Here is a 21,783-nt window from a genome sequence, read left to right as displayed (position 1 = left end):
ACATAAAAGGAAAAAAATATATTTCTAGTTTAAGAATTAACGCAAAACATTTTAAGAAAACTGAATTTGTAAACTCAAAAACTTCAAACAAGCTCCTAAGTCTATTAAACATTATCATATGGAAGTTTGCAACCAACAATATTGACTCTTACATTGTCTTGGTTCTTTTTTTTGTTTTTTTTTCCCAAAAAAATATGGTTTTGTTAATTCTTATGATGACTGGTAAGTTCCACTTTTCATTAATTATAAGAATTTTTACTAAATAAAAAAATTTAAACCAAAAAAGTTTTCAAATTTTCTTCTTATTGTAATTTGTAAGAAGAAATAGGAAAAAGATATTTTCCTCTATAATTAATTGTTGCATTCTACAAAAAGCAAATTTTGGTTCCCATGAGAAGAAAAACAAAAATAATACCTCCTCTGTTCATTTTTACTTGTCTACTTTGTACTTTTTACGCTATTTAAGAAATAATAAATGGAGTACATAATATTACCAATGTATATATATTAATTGATGCATATTTTTATTAAATTTTAAAAATGATTTAAAGTGAGTAATTAATACTATGAGTAAAATAGAAAAAAATAAATTATGTTCTTTTGATATGTTAAAAGTGAAAATCTATTTTTAGAATACTGGATAAGTAAAAATGAACGGAGGGAGTACTAATTAAACTTTTAAAAAATAAATAAAAGAAAGATAACGTTATTAGCAATGAAGTTGTAATAAGCTAAACGGTGTCGTATAAGACCACAAAACCCATGCTTGGTGATGTCAGTTGGAAAAACAGTAGATCCAAGTCCACTCTGATCAAACTGATAATGTTTTTCTAATAATTTCTCACAAGAATTCACTTTTTGTATGATTAAAAAGTTAATAGTAGTTAAAGTTGCCTTTTTTTCTTCTTCAATTCTTCATAAAACTTTCTTCTGTAAATACATTGTATGATCAAGAAAAGGAGAAATTTCAATTGAACTTAAGAGAAATCTCTATGGATTTCCATAGGATTAGCTTTGTAATTTTCATCTGTGGAGTTGTATTACTTTCACTCAACATTCCTGCTAAAGTTACAGCTGGTGACATTGTTCATGATGATGACGTGGCACCCAAGAAGCCTGGTTGTGAGAATGATTTTGTGTTGGTAAACCTTTTTTTTTTTTTTTTTTTTTTTTTTTTTTTTTGTGAATTTTTAACCTAATTTCTCTTCGACCCAGTACGTTTTTGGTGATTATCTTATCTGGGTTACTTTCAATTTTGTGTGCTTTTGTGTTCTTGTACTCGGATTAGTGTAAATTAAGTTGTAAAAGGTGCTTTTTTTAATTTTTTTTTCCTAATATCTAATGCTTAATTTCTCTTCGACCCATTACGTATTTGGTGATTATCTTATCTGGGTTTTGTTCAGTTTTGTGCTGTTTTGAGTTCTTGAAGTCGGTCTAGTGAATATTTAGTTGTAAAAGGTGTCATTTTTAGCCCCTTTGTGCTGGTAAGGTGTAAAAGGTTAATTTCTCTTCGACTCCTATTTTACTTATATTTTCTCAACTAGGTGTCCTCTATTTTCTTTGGGTTCAAGTTGTTGCTAACTAATGAAAATTCAGCTGTGGAAGGTGCTGTTTTTAGCTTGATCATATGTTGAGTTAATTTTCTCAATTGGATTTCCTCTATTTTTTTTTGGTTTTGCTTATTGTGTTTGCATTAATGAATACTTTTAGCTGGATCCTGTTTTGCCTTTATTTTTCAACTGGATTTCCTCTATTTTGTTCGGTTTTTCTTTATTGTGCATGCATTATTGAATACTTTTAGCTGGATCCTGTTTTTCAACTAGGTTTCCTCTATTTTGTTTGGTTTTGCTTATTGTGTTTGCATTAATGAATATTTTTAGCTGGATCCTGTTTTGCCTTTATTTTTCAACTGAATTTCCTCTATTTTGTTCGGTTTTTCTTTATTGTGCATGCATTATTGAATACTTTTAGCTGGATCCTGTTTTTCAACTAGGTTTCCTCTATTTTGTTTAGTTTTGCTTTATTGTGCTTGGACTATTGGAAGCTGTGCGAGGTGCTATTTTCAGTGTGATCCCATGTTAACTAATCTTTGTCTATTAAATTATTTCTACCTTATAAAAAAATTATGTCCATCCCAGTTCCAATTTATTTTCCTCTTCCCTTTTGATGTTTTAAGTTATTATTTGATTTTCTTTATTAGGTCGTAATCTTGTTTTTTTATTAACATTATTGACCTTGGGGCAATTTTTGAAGATAACAACATACTATATTTCCTAAAAGTTCATGTAATATTAATTGCAGATGTTACATTGGATCTAATGTCACATATTCTGTTAAGCTGCTAGAGTGCAGGACTTTTCATTGTCTAAATAACAACAACAACAACATACCCAATGAATCCCACAATGTGGGGTCTGGGGAGGGTAGAGTGTACGCAGACCTTACCCCTACCTTAGGTAGGGAGGCTGTTTCCGGAAGACCCTCGGCTCTACATCTTTATTTAACATGGTTGCCAAAGAAGTTAACTTTTGATTTACCTTGCTGGTGCTTAACACTTCAATGGCTTATTCATGTTATCCTTTAATTGCCTTTTGTTGATGCTTTGGTTAGGTGAAAGTTCAAACTTGGATTGATGGTAAAGAGGATGCAGAATTTGTTGGTGTTGGTGCTAGATTTGGCACTACTATTGTGTCAAAGGAGAAAAATGCACAGCAAACTCCGCTTACTCTTTCTGACCCTCGGGATTGTTGCAAGCCTCCAAGGAAAAAGGTTATTTTATCCATGTAAATGTTTAATATAACTATATGTATACCTGGGGCCTTTTGCTTTATGCTTCTTACAATGCCTTTTATTTTTCATTTCATTTTGATAGCTTGCTGGAGAGGTCATCATGGTAGATCGTGGCCATTGCAAATTCACAACGAAGGCTAGTAATGCTGAAGCTGCAGGGGCTTCGGCAATCCTGATAGTAAATAATCAAAAAGGTAATTGGTGATTGATGAATCTGCATGGACTATAAAATTATGATTATAAGCTATTTATAATATGTGGTGTACTCAGGTTGATGCCAGTAATTGGATGTCTTCTGCAGCAATAATAAGTTTTGGAAAAATGAAGTCTATAGATCAAAAATTTCTTATTTCTTCTAATTGTTCTGTCTGAGGTGGTTGTGTGGAGCTCTTGCTGTTTTTCTGTTGATCGAATGCTGCAATGCCAGTAACTCACCGCTTACAGTTGTTTTACGGGTGTCATTTGTTTTGCAGAACTCTACAAGATGGTTTGTGATCCTGAAGAAACAGACCTAGATATACACATACCTGCTGTTATGCTACCTCAGGATGCTGGGACAACACTGAATAAAATGCTTTTAAATGGCTCGTCATCAGGTAAAATTCTGAGTTTAGATGCAGCTCAGATGAGAAAGCACTTCAAATCAACACGTTCTAGTCACTGTTAAAAGCTCAATGCAGGGATAATGCTGTTAAATAATATACTCGATCAAGCTCCTAGGGCTTTGGTTCTATGATAAGGAAGCAGAACTGTCTGTGTAGATTGTGAACACGTCACCGTTAAGCCCTGCATGTGAGTAGGAGCAGGGTAGAGGGACAGGACCATACTCCTCTGAGTTTCGGACCTGATGAACCAACTATTCACAATAGATTTCTTGGTTATAGAAAAATAACAATAATGTGCTTGATCAGAAAAATGCTGTTAAATGATAGCTGCACGTACAGATAGAAGTCAGGTGCGGATATCATGGTTAATTTGGCCTGCAGTCATATGATAGGAATAGTACTAAATTTCACAGTTAATCACCTCATGCTCCTGCAAATTCATGATTGTTAACTTTGGGCTATGTGTAGTTTTTGTACTTTCAAAACTGAACTTTGTCATAGACTCAAATGATGAATATGAAGTACTTCAAAGGTTTTATTTCCAAGAGATAATTATGGTGCACAATTTTGTCTAATTACATGCTTATAGTACAGATATAATCTTAAAAGGAAAAATAAGCTTGGACGTTTTAGGTTCCATTAGAGATATGAGCTTGTCATGTAGATAGAGTGCTATTGCAGTGACTAACCAGTCACATATTAGAGTGCCTTGTCTAAACTGGTGAATTGTGGAGGAATTATAATAGTTGATATGATAAGTAATTTTCTAATTTGATCATGCTCTATATAAACATAGAACGTGAGGGATTCAGCCTGTAACTTGTCTATACACAAAGCAAGGTAGACAGACATGCAGAGGTGAGCAAATGATAATACACTTCTCCAGAGATTCGGATGTTCTTTTTATGCATTGAGATAAATCTACCTTAGAGCAATGGATATCCTTTTCTTTTTCTTTTTGCAATGCTTATAATTTTTTAGTTATCTTAGAAAAGCATTCACTATGCTCATTGTTTTTAAAGGCTTTCATACCTTTTTTTTTTTTAATGAATTTGAGACTCGTGGTACTTTAACTTTGACAGTGACAATCTTTTTCCAAATCTTTTGCTCTTTCATTTAGTTACCGTGCAACTCTACTCTCCAAAACGACCTGTAGTGGACAGTGCAGAAGTATTTTTGTGGCTGATGGCTGTTGGTACAATCTTGTGTGGTTCTTATTGGTCTGCTTGGAGTGCTAAAGAAACAGCTATAGAGCAGGACAAGCTGTTGAAGGTCATCCATCCTTAATTTAGTAGCGATCTTTACTAGAGTATGGTGAGATAGTTGCGCTTCAGTTTTACATTAATTTCCTATTCGTCTCTTGTTGTAGGATGCTTCAGAGGAAGAGCTTTCAAATTTTGGAACTGGTGGTTCAAGCACTGTGATGGAAATAAACGTGATATCGGCATTCTTATTTGTTGTTGTTGCTTCCTGCGCCTTGATTGTATTGTATAAGTTGATGAGGTTCACGTGGTTCTTTGAAATCTTGGTGGTTCTCTTTTGCATCGGTGGTGTAGAGGTGTGTGTGGTTGCTATGACATGTTATTTATGCTTTAGTCCATAGACTTGTGTTCGCAGATGATATACTTGTCCAAGTTTGACTGCTTTAGATGGTTATAGTGGGATAACATTTCAGGCAGGATAGCGGTGCACCTTGGGGGTACATATCTTTTCTTAACAATGTGTGACACGAGATTAGGAGGAGCGATGTTGAAAATGCTACAACTTCTATAATACGTATACAGGATATGATTAGCAACATTATTGTCTTATTCTAATCCTATGCTATGTGATAGCCAGAGGCGAATTTAGGTATAAATTTTGGGTCATGTGAACACATGGTCACTCGACTAAGCTCGATATATTATGTGTATAATTCTGAAAATATATATAATATTAACTGAAGGAACACGTGGTCCAACCAGGTCGAGTGGAACACTGGTTAGGGGTTGTGTTTATTTCCTCAAGGTCCAGGGATCGAATCTGAGCTCCTGCACGTTTTATGCTTTTTTTTTTCTTTCTAAACAGCCTTTCACCTCTCCTTTTTATATTATTCTAAATCCTTTTTCTTCTATAATTCTAATTACCCAAAAGTAAAAAACGGGTTTCAACGGGTTTCTTTTTTCATATTACATCTAATGACTTTTTTTCCTTTATTCCTAATTACTCAAGTCCCAAAAGGCAAAAGAAATCAAAAAACCCCGTAGCTAATGGTGAACCCATCCTCTTGAAATCGTGGATTCGCCTCTGGTGATAACATATCCTCGAAATTTGTAACCATATAGAAGAATACCATTAGATATGGTCCATTCATGATTTGCATTAGCTCTTCAGATTAAAAAAAAAAAAACCTTATGATTAGTTAGTGCTCAGTAAGTTTCCATCTTATTATAAATTAGTTATTTATAAACCTTTCAAAATCAAATAAATAAATCAGTTATTTAGTATATATTTATATATTTGCAATGTATAAGTTGTACAACATATGAATGTATTGTCAACTTAATTTTTTTATTTTTTTATAAGGTAACATGTATGTATATTAATAGTAAGATTGATTCCACTGAGAACTGTGGCAGTCTTACATAATTACAAGAGGGAGTGAATAAAATCAACTTATATTAGAGAAGCAGATTTCTAATTCTACTATATTTATATTGTTTATCTGTTCCTCTCTTTCTATGACCTTGTTCTGGCTTCCGCAATCTGTTAATGATGTTGTTTCGGTTCCTTTCACGTGCAGGGGCTACAAACTTGCTTAGTTGCCTTGCTAGCAAGGTATCATTTGTTTTACTTTATTTGCGTATACATAGTGTAATTTGCTGTCTCTTTTATTTGATAAGGTAAGGTAATAGCACTTTGCTGTCTCTCCTTTCAGAATTTAGATATGGTATTGGAACTTCTGCTTTTGATAACGAAGTTGGAAGTTCTGTTACACAGTTAATGTCTAATTGTTTCTGGTGTTTTTTTCCTTTTCAGGTGGTTTAAGCGCACGGGAGAGTCATTCATTAAATTACCCATTTTTGGTGCTGTCTCTTATCTTACTTTGGCTGTTTCCCCATTCTGCATAACTTTTGCAGTGGTTTGGGCAGTGTACAGAAATTCTTCTTTTGGCTGGATAGGTCAAGACATACTTGTAAGGATTATTTCTTTTTGTTTTCTTACATACTTGTAAGGACCATTTTTTTTCCTTTAAGCAATATCTTTGTATTTCTGAAATGCTAGTTTATCTGATATCCTCTGCAAACCTTTTTTTTCTTTCAACAAAGTCTGTTGAAATTTTAGTGCCCTGCATTTTCAAGTCTATCAAAAAATTTGGCAGTTTTGAACCCATACTAGATTGTTGTCCTTTGACTTTGTTGTTTGCTGCCCAAAGTTGGATTTTGACATCCTAAGATGTTTGACACCATTACATTTACTGTTTTATTCCATACAATTTCACATATTCCAAATTCAAATATATCTGACAATTCAAAATCGGAATAATAATTTCTTTCTTATTCAAAGTAACTCTGAACAAGCATGTCACATGAAATAACATTAAGGGAGTAGTAAATATAATGACTGATCCATATTCCTTTATATCGGAAAAAAAAGGACCAGATCATGTACCTTTAATCTCAGCTGGAATGAGGAATGAGACATGGTGAGTTAATTGGTTAGTTCAACCAGGTACTACCATGATGTTTTTGTTCCCAATAGTACTGGCTTTCACGGTCACCCCCACCCCCCCCCCCCCAACACACAGACCCCCCCCACCGCCGCCGATGCTATATTATGTGAGACTGAGTTTTCTCATTTGTAGGCTATGTTTATTTTACTGTTTGAGGTATATCAATTGATGATCTTACTCTTTTTTCCACAGCTGTTACATGTGAACTGTAGGCTATGTTTATTTTACTGTTTGGGGTCTATCAACTAATGATCTTACTCTTTTTTCTTTTGGATAGGGAATCACACTAATAATTACAGTTCTGCAAATTGTACGGATACCTAATCTCAAGGTAAACAATTCTACCCTTTTTAGCATTAAATGGAACGAGCATGTGTGAACGTCCAGTTAATCTCATCTTGCAATTATCTTATAGTCATGCCATGTTTTAAGTTGGTGATTTCTTTTTTACTTGTTTCCCTGAGTTGTATGTTCTTTCTAGTGTCACAAACAAAGTACATTTTTCCCGCATTTTAGAAATGGTGGCCAAGTTCGCTTATAAATTTCTAAAAAAATCTTGTTGAGAGATTTTCTTATTCGGTTGTTAGAAGGTCACTGCTTCAGGTGTTTACTATCTTAAATGCTGTCTTTGACTGACATCAGTCAAATGTTGCTTACTATCGCTGAGATGTCAAACCAACCTTGTCTATTCTATTATTAGCATCTCCAGTTTTAACTTTACATGGTTCTGAAGAGCAAGTGCTAGATCAATTGAATCTCTGAGTGCAATGTACTATTTTAATGCTCACTCTACTAGCATTTCTCTTTTACAGAAAAGATCTTATGATGATCTTATCATTTCTTTTAAATATTAACTAGCATTAAATTTCAGGTCGGTACAGTTCTTTTGGGTTGTGCCTTCATCTACGACATATTTTGGGTGTTTGCTTCTAAGAGTCTCTTCCATGAAAGTGTGATGATTGTGGTAGGTAAATCACTTAATTTCACTTTGATGTTAATGGGAGTTGCTTCCAGATATAAGTCAGTAATTTGAATTTTCCATGTTTTTGAAGGTAGCTCGTGGTGATAAAAGTGGGGAGGATGGTATTCCAATGCTGCTGAAGATTCCACGACTATTTGATCCATGGGGTGGTTACAGCATTATTGGCTTCGGTGACATCCTTTTGCCTGGCCTGCTAGTAGCATTTTCACTTAGGTTTGATGTCCGCACTTACAGTTTTAACCTTTATCTTATTAAGGGAGAAAAACCAAACGAACCTTGGAATTTGTTCATCACTTTATTAGCAATCTATGTGGTTTTCTTTGGGAGGGTAAGTCGAGTTGGGGAGTAGGGGTTTGTATTTAGGCTTGCAACTGTCACATAGCGTCGTAATTTAGTCTTCTTTCTGTTATGATATTGAGTTAATAACTTTGACAACTTACGAGATTATCATATGCACCTCAATATTCACACATCCAATATTTTGATACAATGGAAAACATAGACATCTTGGACCCTTTCTTCACCCTGCTCACTCCCCAAATACACACATCCAATACCTCGATAAAATAGACACCATAGAGATCTCGGACACTGATTGCAGAATTTTTCTTTATTTTTGTTCATCAATAAAATTTGTTCCTTTGCAGGTATGATTGGCTTGCAAAGAAGAATCTTCGTGCTGGTTACTTCTTGTGGGCAATTATTGCATATGGATTAGGTACTTAATGACATCTACTTTATAAAATGCGCCTATCGCTTAGGTTGGAGTTTTTTCTGTTCTACTATTTGATACGTGTTCTCTTGAATACATTCGCAGGTCTTCTGATTACATATGTAGCATTGAACTTAATGGATGGTCATGGCCAACCTGCACTTCTTTACATCGTCCCATTCACCCTCGGTAATTCTCATCAAATACTTTTTAAGTCGTGTGAGTTGCTCTTTGGAGGTCTTGCTGAAGAATACAAAAGTTTCAGTTTCAAAAAAAAAAAAAAAAAAAAAAGTAATTAAAAAATGTTTTTGGTAACCAAATACCGTAAATGACTTTCCTATGGAGAACATTTTCTTGGAAAATGACTTCCGTCATACCAAACACGTTCTAAATCTTCGTGAACAAGGAGTTCCAAGTTTATCAATCACCTAACCGATATATACCTTTGTGCAGGGACCTTTTTGATGCTGGGGAGAAAGAGAGGTGACCTGAAAATTCTTTGGACAAAGGGTGAACCGGAAAGGGTGTGTTCACATGTTCATCTCGAATCAATGGAAGAATAAGGCAATCTTCCTCTTGTAATTATATTATACTGACCTAAGTATTATCTGCTAGCATCAATCATTAAACAGTCTGGTATCATCTAGCTGTTTAAGGCTTAGCAAAATCTTCAGTTGTTAAGTATACATTGATGTGCCAGTTAATGTACAGCTGATTGATCAGCATTTGTCCCTTGGGTGAAAATCGTGTAGTTGCTTGTTTTATTATTGTCAACATTATTTCCTTCTCAACCCCACCTCCCCTTTTCTGGACTATGTTCTTTCGTTTTTTGTTTTAACAATCATCTGGTATTCGAAGCACACCGGTGAGACTAGTCACGATTAAGACTAGAACACTAGTGAAGCGGGGATGGATTCCAACCATTGCACCACATCCCTTGGTGATGGACAATATATTCTTTGCATTATTTTATCGTCCAATTCTTTAGAGGCTAAGTAATTTTGAGCCTTCCGAATTTTTAATTTGTCATTCCACCAATTGCGGTAATCCATTAAATTCTTGTGCTTGCTATCAAACAAGAGGAAACAGAGACATCTAGTCACTTGTCAATATGTCTACCACACGGGAGAGAAAAGACAATTCACTCTAGAATGTTAGCATGAGTGCGACGTTTGTGAATATTTTTCAAGGAGTGTGTTTGGTGTTTAAGGAATGACAAGTTTGGGTTAGGACATGGTCAAAGAAGGGTGAGAGGAAATAAATAAAAGAAATGAGAGAAACCGAGAAAAAAAGATGACAGAATTTTTGGTCCCTTTGTTATTGAATTTTTGTAATTTTAATCCTTGTAATATTTGATTAATCACATTTTGTTTTAATTACATGAAACGTGCACGTTTGATCTTTTTACTTGTGAATATTCACAAATTATATAGTGTTCGCCATTTTTATTTCATTTAGTTTTTTTTAGAATAAATACTGATTTTTCACAAATTCTTATCGAATCACATCATGTTGAAGAGCAAATAGTTTTTACCTGCTGTGTCATATTTTTTCAACAACTAGCGGCAGCACGGGCCCAACACTTTAGATTATAGTGCATCTATGTGTATATAGTTGTCTTTAAATAGTGATTTTATATATATATATATATATATATATATATATATATATATATATATATATTATGTTTAAAGCACGATTAATATAACATTGTAGTTTGTCTTCGTATCTAAAACTTTATTATATTAATGGTTGCTACGAATACAAAATCGGCAAATTTATTAATATTTTTTAAAAGAGAAGATTTGTTTAAAAGAAACTATTTTCCTCTCTTGAGATAAAACAATAAAGAATATTTAAGATCGGTGATACTTTTAATTTTAATTCGATTAATTTAAAAGTGTAAAATACTTATTATTTTTTTATCAAATTTTGATTTGGATAATTCTAATTTAAATTATTAAATTAATTTTACATGTTTAAAACAAAATAAAGCAGAAATTGATTTCTATTTAAACGAAGAAATACTATTTTTTAATTTTTGGTAAATATTCTCGCTTAGCTCATTTTACTTGTCATGTTGTCTTTTGCATGGTTTTTTTAAAACGTCGATTAGAATTATAATTTGACTAATTTATCTTATTCATTATTTGATTTCCATTTGATATATATTTTTCTACGACATTAATCTCTCTTCACATTTATTGGAGTAAGAATAAAAATAAAAAAGTAATTAAATTGTATCTTATTTTAAAATATAAATATTTTAAGTATATTTATTTTAGTAAATATAACAAATAAATGACATGGCGGAATAAAGCAAATACAATAGTTAATAATTTAGATTAGATCTCAGGCGAATATAAAAAAAGAAAGAAAATTGTATGGTTTGACTACCTAACCTTTTGAAGAAAAGCAATTTCATTTGCTCCCACTAATGGATTGATACGCACGTGACAATGAATCCATCATTATTGACTTAATGAGATACTTTGGAAATTACATGAATATTGTTTGATTTTTTAATATGGGGTGCATTTTTTTTTTTGGACATTATTAATTTGCACTATTTTTATGCATATATATATATACTGTGTTCAAAACACGATTAATATAACATTGTAGTTTGTACTCCGTATCTAAAATTTTGTTATATTAGTGTTTACTACGAATACAAAGTCTGCACTTTTTTTTTAAAATTATTTTTTTTAATATGGGGTTCACTTTTTTTTATTTTTTATATCGCTTGATTTTGTTAATATGGGGTTCACTTTTTTTTATCGTGAGTTTGGAGATGGTGGGTTCCATTTTTTTTTTAATTTTTTTTTTATGTTGTTTAGTATGGGGTCCACCCTTTATGGGGTGCACTTTTTTTTTTTTGGACATTATTAGTTTGCACTATTTTTATGCATATAATATATATACATATATGATGTTCAAAACACGATTAATATAACATCAGTTTGCTGTTTCGTATCTAAAACTTTGCTACGAATACAAAGTCTGCACTTCTTTTTTTTAATATTATATTTTTTTTTAATATGGGGTTCATTTTTTTTTTTAATATTGCTTGATTTTATTAATATGGGGTCCACTTTATTTTTTCCCATGAGTTTGGAGATGGTGACTTCCAATTTTTTTCTTCCCTTTTTTTTTTAATTGCCCGGTGTTATGTTCAAAACACGATTAATATAATATTGTAGTTTGTGCTCCGTACATTGTTTGTATTTTTAATATGGGATTCACTTTTTTTTTTAATATTGCTTGATTTTGTTAATATGGGGTCCATTTTTTTCCCGTGAGTTTGGAGATGGTGGGTTCCACTATTTTATATATATATAAGTATTTTAAGTATGTTGTTGTACAATAATTTCATTTACTCTCACTAATGGGTTGATACGCATGTAACAATAAATCCATCATTATTGATTTAATTGTTTGATTTTCTAAGCATTTTTGTATTTTAAGTATGTTGCTGTGTTTTTTTAATATGGGATTCACTTTTTTTTTTAATTACTGGTTGGTGTTTAATATGGGACCCACAATTCCTTTTAAATATTAGTAGTTGTTTAAAATATGTGGGCCACAATTTTTTTTTAAAATATTAGTAGTTGTTTAAAATATGTGGGCCCATATTTTTTTTAAAAATATTAGTAGTTGTTTAAAATATGTGGGCCCACAATTTTTTTTACCATTAAACGGACGGCGAAAAAATGCCCAACCCCACCTTTCTATATAGTAGTAATTTTGTCAATATGATACTATGTTCAAAACACAATTAATATAACATTACGGTTTGTCTTTCAAGTATTTAAAACTTTATTATATTAGTGTTTGCTACGAAAACGCATCGTGTTTAATATGGGGCCCACATTTTTTTTAACGTTGTTTGTTTTTTAAATATGGGATTCACTTTTTTTTTTCAACATTCTTGATTTTATTAATATAGTCCACTTTTTTTTTTTAAATAGTTTGGATGTGGTGGGTTTCACTTTTTTTAATACTTGATGTAACCACAATTTTTTTTAAGTTTGACAAATTTTTTTTTTTTTTTTTTTTTTTTAGGGATTGATTAATATGGGGTCCAATTTTTTTTATTTTTTTTTTACAATTTTTTTGTTTTTTTAGGGATTGATTAATATGGGGCCCAAAATTTTTTTTTTTTTTTTATGGGCGGTCCACAATGGACGACGAAAAAGCACCCCAACCGGTGCTTCTAATATAGTAGTAATTCCATCTGCTTTTTCGATTTTTTAGTGAACGCTTACCTCGGACAACTAGTCCACAAACACTTAATCATACCGAGCATTTATACCAGATTAATAAAAACATGACATGTGTTTGAATATACATAACTATATTACTTAATTAGGATTAATTAATCTAATTAACTTTATTATATTACTTAATTACAATAACTTGAATTGGTTTGATGTAAATACTCGGTATAGGTAAGTATTTGCTCAAAGAGTCCATGCTTTTAAAAAGATCTTTATGTAGTAATTCGACTTATTATTTAAGCACTTAATATTTATAACAAATTAAGAATTTTAACCTGAGGATAAAAAATTAATTCTAAAACATTTTGACCCTCAAAGGTAATGAGAACCTTTTAAGGCATAGTAACAATTTGCTTACCTATCATAACTCGCTTCCACACCAATTTTATACGCTTGTCACGTCACCTAGATAATAGCTACATGAAGGGAAAAATGAGGCAGATCGGTGTACAAAGCACTCTGTATTAGCAAGATTCGTCAAAGGGCCGCATTCTAGAGGCGTGATGCAGACAGTCTTGTAATCATTTAAAAAGATTGATGTTAATAATCTGAATAATAAGGTAGGTTACCAGCGGTATATAGTTTACTATACTAATAGTGTAAAATTTCTTTATTTTTGTATAACTAAATATAGCCGGTGCACGTTTTATTTTCTTAACGTTGCTTCAACAATCAAATGGGGCCAAAAATGTATATTAATACCTAACATGGTAAGTACCTCATATGTGTCGTGTGTGATGAGAATATAGCACAATTACTAGCATGACTTTTCTGTCCTTTCTAACCAAAAATTGAAGTCACAAACTCGTTTTTATATAATGGTGATTAAGACATGAACAAGTACTATATACCCTTAAGGGCCGTTTGGTGCGTAGATAAAATTATCTCAGGATTATAATCGCAGACTAATTTATCCTATCTCTTGAGACTAATTTATCCCATCTAAGAGATGGGATAAAATAATCTCACGATTAATAGGATAAGATGGGATATTTCATCTTTAAGTTTGGGATGCACTTTATACTTTTTTTAGTCTATGGTATAAATTTACCTCAAGATAAATTTATACATTCTATCAAATATGGTACAAAATTAATCCCATAATTAGTGCTGTGATATCCCAGCTAATACCTTGTACCAAACGATATACACATCAAAGATGCTCCTATTACCTTATCTTCAACATAATTCATTACATCTCATAATTTTTTTGTTTGAAAAAATATGAATATTTTCCATTTCGTTTTGCTTTTGCCATCAATCTTTTACATTTTTCTTAAATTGGCATATTTTAGTCTTATCAAAGCATCCAATTCAGATAAGCCACGTCTTTAGCATTATAATATGATTTCTTTTTCAGGTTTTTCTATTCTTAATAAATTGGACCACAAATTTAAGAAAATAAATGGGTCGGTTTGTTTTGGCGGCTGTGCTGACCCATGATAGTAGGATTTTACTATTATTTGTGACAATTGTTGATGACAAATGGCTGCTTGATGAGGTTTGGACGGTTTATTATATGTACACAAATTAAAATGGTATACCATTTTGATGTCTTTTCTTCTTTACATTTCGTCTTTTAGCCAATTGTATTAGAGTTATAGAAGTTGTAAGTTTTTTTTTTTTTTCTTTCCCTTTTAACTTATTTGGTATCTAAATTTATTGGTCTTATTAATTCAGATATATGATGAGTAAACCCACTAAAATGTAAAGCGTTTCCTATAAGTTCTCCATTCGTAGAACTCGAACTCGAGATAATTGATTAAGAATGAAGAGATATCAATCATCTTATCATATCTTTGATTAATTTTTTTTTTCTCAAAAGTTTCACATTAACGTTGTTATTTAATCATGTGGAGTTATAAATCAACTTCATACTACTTTTGTACTAGGTTCCAAATTCACTAAAAATTAATTCTTCCTTTTACCTTTCGCTTCCACAATGTTCACATGAGCTCATCAAACACTAAACATTAAAAGAACTCAAAGAGAAAAAGAAAAAGAGAGAGTTACATTTGATATAGTAATAATTTAAATAAAATAGTATAAACAAATAAGTGAGAGTTTTTGAAAAATCTGCATTTCATTGTGGTGGATATTAAAAGCTTGAAATTACATTTCTTTTAATGTTAAGGAGATAGCTTTTCTTAAATTTACGTTTTATTTATTAGTACCTTTTAATTTAAAAATATTTTAGCCTTTATTTTATTTGTTTTTAACTTTCTTTGTTTTCGGAGGCCGGTGGAGAAAATCAAAAGAGAATATTTGAATGACCAAAATATCACAAGATAATGGCTATGACAAAGACATATAAGATGAGAAGAAGGCTTGAAATTGCATGTGAGTAGGGCACAATGCCAATTAATCATCTTATGAATATGAGTTGTCTAGACCATGATGTGCACCTCTCTTTTTGTGTGAGCAACATATGTAAAGTTAAATCCAACACCTCTTTGCTAAAAACTCCAAAATAAAGTTTGGAAACAACGATGATGTAGGATTGGCCCACAAATGTTTTTGGTAAGTGTATTAAAGATGAACCGTATAGTGTGATTTTTCTTTTTTCTTTTTTTTCAGCTAGAGAGGATAATAATACACTTCTTTCTTAGCAATTCCTACATCACTCGGTTTTCTTCACTCCTATTATATAAAAATATAATTGGAACATATAGTAATATTTTTGTATCAATTCACGGGCTTCGAACTCTCAACTTATCAGTAAGTGAAATATATCATGTTCACATGTCCATCTCTTTACCTAAAAAAGGTTTCTTAAAGAAAAATGATCCTGCCATAATATTCTACATTGATCCATTTTTTAGTGATAAGTGCATTGTGTAAAGCAAATAGACAACATTTTCAAATAGATGGGCCCCAATTTGATGTCACGGTTAGGAATGACATTGATGGATGATGCCCTTAAGCTCAGCCCATCCTAGCCGTTGGGCCTTGGCCCATGTGCTTATTAAAAAATACTGTCCCTTTCCATAACGGTCACATAATTTTGGTCACAAATAAAACGGCTACATTTTTTTAGCCACTCGATTAGCTTCGTATCGTTTTTATTGTGTATTTTTTTCTTTGTGGTGGTTGTGGCTTGCAATAAGATTATTTTTTGTGATTTTTCATTTTGCTTAAAGGCTCAATCATTGAAAGAACAAATTGAGAAATAGTAAATTCGGCTCTAGAAACTTTAGTTTTATAAGGACACAATACGTGGTCGTGGTGTATGGACTTGATGTATATTTGTTCAAACACTATAACAAATTTAATCATAGTAATTTGAATGGAGAAAGTAAGATTCATTATTAGTTACTAAAAATAATTTGTACATATTAAATGAATTTATTAAGACAAACAAAATATTTGAACCAAGGTTATTGAATTCGACCTAATACTTTAAACATTAAATGAATTTATTAAGACAAACAAAATATTTAAACCAAGCATTCTTGAATTCAACTAATACTTTGTACATTCGTTTAGTCCATAAATGCAAACATAGACCTCTTTCGACCTTCAACCTTCTAAAAATGGCATTTTTGAAATGAAAAGAGTTAAAAATGTGTGGAGTTTTCTCTGTTTTAACAATACGAGGGGAATTTATATTTATATTTATTAATAAGTAACATTAAGAGGTTCTTTCAGTCCCTTATGACTATTAATTTTTGAAATTTTGCTTAGCTGCCCACATTCTTACAACTATAGAAAGATTATTAGGTGAATAAGTTGGTCCCGACCAGCTAATCAAATACACAATATTTTCAAATAATTAACACTGACACTCTGTAGAGGATAAGAATACCAAATAAACCATGCAAAGAATCTGTCAACATCCTCTCCACTCTGGCTCTTTCCAGAACACTCTTTTTTCTCTGTTCAAGACACAAAAAAATATGCTCACTTAGTCCAGTACAAAATATGCCATTAACAAAATATAATAATTATACTAATCAGCTAAGAAAAAAGATTAGACCAACCCAATTAATCAGACCAATTTAATAAGTTTGTCCTTTTTTTTTTTTTTTGGTGTTAATAATGAGTTCTCTAGTATAAAACAACCACAACCCTATCTTTTCTCAGTACCAAACTTGGTTCTTGAACCGTCCACTTACCACAAAGAGAGTGAAAAAAAAACCTTTAGTGTGTGTGAGAGAAATGGCAGAAAACAAAGAAGAAGATGTTAAGCTTGGAGCTAACAAGTTTAGGGAAACTCAACCATTGGGTACTGCTGCACAAACTGATAAGGATTACAAAGAGCCACCACCAGCTCCATTGTTTGAACCAGGAGAGTTGTCATCATGGTCTTTTTACAGGGCTGGAATTGCTGAGTTTATGGCAACTTTCTTGTTTTTGTATATCACTATCTTGACTGTTATGGGTCTTAAGAGATCTGATAGTTTGTGTAGTTCAGTGGGTATTCAAGGTGTTGCTTGGGCTTTTGGTGGTATGATCTTTGCTTTGGTCTACTGTACTGCTGGTATCTCAGGTTAGTTTTTTTTTTTTTTTTCCCCCTTGAAGTCTTGTGGGTTCTTTTAGTTATTATCTTGCTAAAGCTTGTTCCTTTAGCTTTATGCTGTAAAAATTTGACCTTTGTCTTTGAGCTGATTCTTTTATTTTCCTTTATTTTGCTCTATATGTTTGAGCTTGTGTTTACTTATTCTGTTTTGTCAGCTAATTTGATGGATTCTTGAGTATACTCAGCTAAAAGATTCAATCCTTCACTGCTTTAGAGGTTCAAAACATGATATTGTTTCTTAGACATTTTCTTGCTAAAGCTTGTAGTAAAAGTATGACCTTTTGTGGCTAATACTCTTTGTTCACCATAAATGAGCTTTTATTTACTTGATTTGTACTTCATACTTTTGTCAAGTAATTTTATGGATTCTTGAGTTTACTCACAAAAAGATTCCAAATTTTTCTCTGTTCTGAAGTTCAAAATATGCTACAATTGGTTTACTTTCTGTTTAGATCACAAATTTGGTGCCTTTTGTATTTTGATTTGGCTTTTTTGCACATATGGGTTTTTACTTATTTTTCTCTAACACTGAGTTCTGTGTGTTTTGAAATCAAACAGGAGGACACATCAACCCAGCTGTGACCTTTGGACTGTTCTTGGCAAGGAAACTTTCCTTAACCAGGGCTATTTTCTACATAGTGATGCAATGCCTTGGTGCAATCTGTGGTGCTGGTGTTGTGAAGGGCTTCATGGTGGGACCATACCAGAGACTTGGTGGTGGTGCTAATGTAGTTAATCCTGGTTACACCAAAGGTGATGGCCTTGGTGCTGAAATTATTGGCACCTTTGTCCTTGTTTACACTGTTTTCTCTGCTACTGATGCCAAGAGAAATGCCAGAGACTCACATGTTCCTGTAAGTTTTCTAACTTGTAATTTCAAGATAAACATGTTTTTAGTTCAAATATTATTATTACTTCTTTGTGATATCAATCATGGAATTTACATGTTAGTTCTAAGTTTCATTTGACCTTTTTTTTACTAGTGAACTTTTTGTTGTAGTGGGAGGTTGATAATTTGGATGTAGATTCTGCTAGATCTCTTTTTACCACTTCCCTTTATGAAGGATAGCTTTCTATGAAAAGGTTTTTTGGGGAAAGAGAGGTGGGTGGGTGGGTGAATTGGTGTTAGGATCGAGTTTTAACTTTTTACATTAATAGTGTTTTAGGTTTTTTACACTATCAAAATAACTGTAGGTGACCATTATCAAAAGATAACTGTAGGTAGTTCATATAATAAGTGAAAATAACAGTATATATATTAACTTATGTAAATCGTTTTTTGAAGCTGTTAGGTCACCTAGAGGACTCAAAACTATATCTATAATGTTGACAAAAAGACAGTATTTATAAAAAGTGGCACTTTGAAAGAAAAGAATAGAGTAAATTACACTGTTGGTGTATGTAAAAGTTACTTTAGATCCTTCAGGACAAGTGGTGGTCTTACTTTTTGTTATAGCTAGCAGCATGTGGCATGTCTAGTTTTGTCAGCAAGTGCTTTTAGCTGGTGTAGGGTTATATCCTGGGGACCCCCAATGTCATTGACACATATGTTGTTGGCCTAATTTAGGCTAAAGATAGTGATGTCCATGTGATAATTTACTGTGTAAGTGTGTCATAACTTGTAATCCAGATTCACCATGTGAGAATGTTGTGGTCCTAATTGTATGGTGTGTTGAAAAGGAAATCTCAAATATTTTCAGAAAGGTTAAATCAAAATTGATTTGACAGGCTAAAAGTGTTAAATCACTTGTGAAGTTTTTTTGGAACTTTTTTGGATGGACACAATTTAGACATGTTTACAAAACTGTTTGCCGCTCTTAGCTCACTATAAAAGAAACATTTTTACATTGTCAGCGTGTATAAGTTCTTGACGACGTCGTTCTGAAATTTTGCATGGTACTGCAGATTTTGGCACCACTTCCCATTGGATTCGCGGTGTTCTTGGTTCATTTGGCCACCATTCCCATAACCGGAACTGGCATCAACCCCGCCAGGAGTCTTGGAGCTGCTATCATCTACAACACCGATGCAGCATGGGATGACCACGTAAGAAACATTTCTTTGGCTTGACGACTATCAATGTTATTTAAACCAAAAAAAAAAACATTTCTTGCTTGTGCCATGGTTAAGCAAAACTAACAAGGTTTTTTTTGTTTTGGTTGATTATCAACAGTGGATCTTCTGGGTTGGACCATTCATTGGAGCTGCTCTTGCTGCAGTCTACCACCAAATGATCATCAGAGCCATGCCATTCCACAAGTCTTAAGTTTCTTCATGAAACATCTTTCTGGATTCTCATGAGTGTTACCTTTTTTGGTTAAATTTTTAATTCTCCTTGTATTTGTAATGTGATTTTCTTCTGTTAAGACATGTCTATTATGTGTGTAAATTATCAGGTTATGTTGTACTTGTACCCTATCAATGAAGGTTCTTTATTTTATCCATTTAGTACTTTCCCCCACCCCCAAGACCCCACACCCCCGGGCGAGCCCCTATTTTGCCGTTATTTATGTGCTGTAGAGTAGGGTAGACGTAGCAAAGTTGGCTATGATGATGTTTTACAGTCATTCTAATTAGCCTTATGGCATTTGATGGATGTTTTATGGTAATATATGAATTCTAATTAATTAGTATATAAGGAGATTATTTTGCACTTAGGGTGACGTCCCCAGGATGGACCATGCCTAGCCCTTATTAGAAAATAGCTCATATAATTGCACTCTAGGGTGAGGTTCCCCAGGATGGACCATTTATATTAGAAAATTTCTTAGTTTTCGTTGCTTCTTTTTACTGTGCACTCTATGATGACAAACAACAAGAAGAATTCAGAGTAGACGCATCTCTCATTTTCTAGAATGAAGCTGCTAAAATCACGAGTTATAAATTTCATTCATCACAAATTTAAGTTTTGGAGAACAAATTTATCGGATATCTATGGTGGTGGCAAGTACGAGAACCAGGAGCATTTTTCATATTTCTTATTAAGGGGGTGAAACGTCACCAACTAGCTTGTATAACATCTTTTGGCGATAAAATATTAAGATAAAAATTTGGAGTTTGTCCGGCCACATAGGTTAATTGGTAAATTGCTGCGCGTCGGTAGGAACTTTATTCCAATCTAATTGTTATAGATTTGGTTTATTTATGATGAATTTGAAATTATGGTAATATATAATTTATAGTTATATTGGAAGGGTTATCATATTAGATTAGGGCAAGGAGTTTTACTTGTATATAAGGAAATTATTTTGATGAATGAAAAACGAATTAAAGTTTTGTGCATTGTCGGTGTATAAGATTTTTTACACCTCATGGTAACTTTCTTAAGTAATTAAATACTATACCTTTTTTAATATAATAAATACAAGTTGAGTCCTCTTTGCACTCTAATCAAAATTAGTTTCTAGTTGTGTTCTTAACCAAATTTATTTCCTTCTCCAAGCCTGAAATTTTTCACGTTTTTCTCAACAACTCAGAAGTAATTCTTCGATTCTTTAAATAATTTCTTAGTTTTCGTTGCTTCTTTTTACTGTGACACTAAGTCAATTCATGATCCTGACAAACAACAACAAGAATTCAGAGTAGGCATCTTATTTTCTAGACTAGATTCACAGTATAGGAATATCTCAAATAGCCTAAATATCAAATAACTAACTGATAACAAAATAGTCACTAATACAAGTGCAATTATTCTGAGCAAATTCACAGACACCTTGAATACATGATTTGGCTAAAAATAATTGAAAGATTAATATTGTGGGACGCAGGATAACGCTAAAGAGATTATTGGAAAGGAAAATAATAATCATATAGGAGCCAATTGGCTTATACTTTATTGATGAATTAATAGAGATAAAGAACAATGAATGGATTATGGGGATGAGCCATCCTCGGTGTTAAATGAGAGATTGAGGAAGACAGGAAACTTTGAAGAGGGGGAGAGAGAGAGAGGGAGAAATAAAAAAGAATATAAATTTTTGAAATAGAAAATTAATTTAGAAAAATTGGTAACTTGTTGTAGAAGGTTAATGTTACTTGTAAAATTATTACACCGACAGTGTACATAACTTAAACTCATGAAAAACATAATAATTCTCGCATTATTCTCTTCTCTCTAAATTTTCGTTCCTGTCTCGATTTTAACAATATACACTCGGTGAATAATAGGATATTAATTTATATA

The 21,783-nt window shown here is 32.4% G+C and overlaps 2 protein-coding genes across 2 annotated transcripts; both read left to right on the top strand.

The window, feature by feature from the left end:
• Positions 1 to 772: 772 nt before the first annotated feature.
• Positions 773 to 9,570, top strand: LOC132030521 (signal peptide peptidase-like 2). The gene is made up of 14 exons (XM_059420182.1): positions 773 to 1,142; positions 2,611 to 2,769; positions 2,873 to 2,984; positions 3,264 to 3,386; positions 4,516 to 4,667; positions 4,765 to 4,953; positions 6,178 to 6,212; positions 6,414 to 6,570; positions 7,385 to 7,438; positions 7,979 to 8,075; positions 8,164 to 8,302; positions 8,737 to 8,807; positions 8,907 to 8,990; positions 9,255 to 9,570. The coding sequence occupies exons 1-14, from the start codon at positions 993 to 995 to the stop codon at positions 9,362 to 9,364; spliced, it is 1,632 nt and encodes a 543-aa protein (XP_059276165.1). The 5' UTR covers positions 773 to 992; the 3' UTR covers positions 9,365 to 9,570.
• A 7,585-nt stretch (positions 9,571 to 17,155) lies between these two features.
• On the top strand, positions 17,156 to 20,044 carry LOC132030528 (probable aquaporin PIP-type pTOM75). The gene is made up of 4 exons (XM_059420191.1): positions 17,156 to 17,570; positions 18,159 to 18,454; positions 19,506 to 19,646; positions 19,774 to 20,044. The coding sequence occupies exons 1-4, from the start codon at positions 17,240 to 17,242 to the stop codon at positions 19,864 to 19,866; spliced, it is 861 nt and encodes a 286-aa protein (XP_059276174.1). The 5' UTR covers positions 17,156 to 17,239; the 3' UTR covers positions 19,867 to 20,044.
• Positions 20,045 to 21,783: the final 1,739 nt, after the last annotated feature.

The sequence above is a fragment of the Lycium ferocissimum genome, chromosome 9, assembly GCF_029784015.1.
Source record: "Lycium ferocissimum isolate CSIRO_LF1 chromosome 9, AGI_CSIRO_Lferr_CH_V1, whole genome shotgun sequence".
Taxonomy (NCBI): Eukaryota; Viridiplantae; Streptophyta; class Magnoliopsida; order Solanales; family Solanaceae; genus Lycium; species Lycium ferocissimum.
This window is presented reverse-complemented; position numbering and strand designations above follow the sequence as displayed.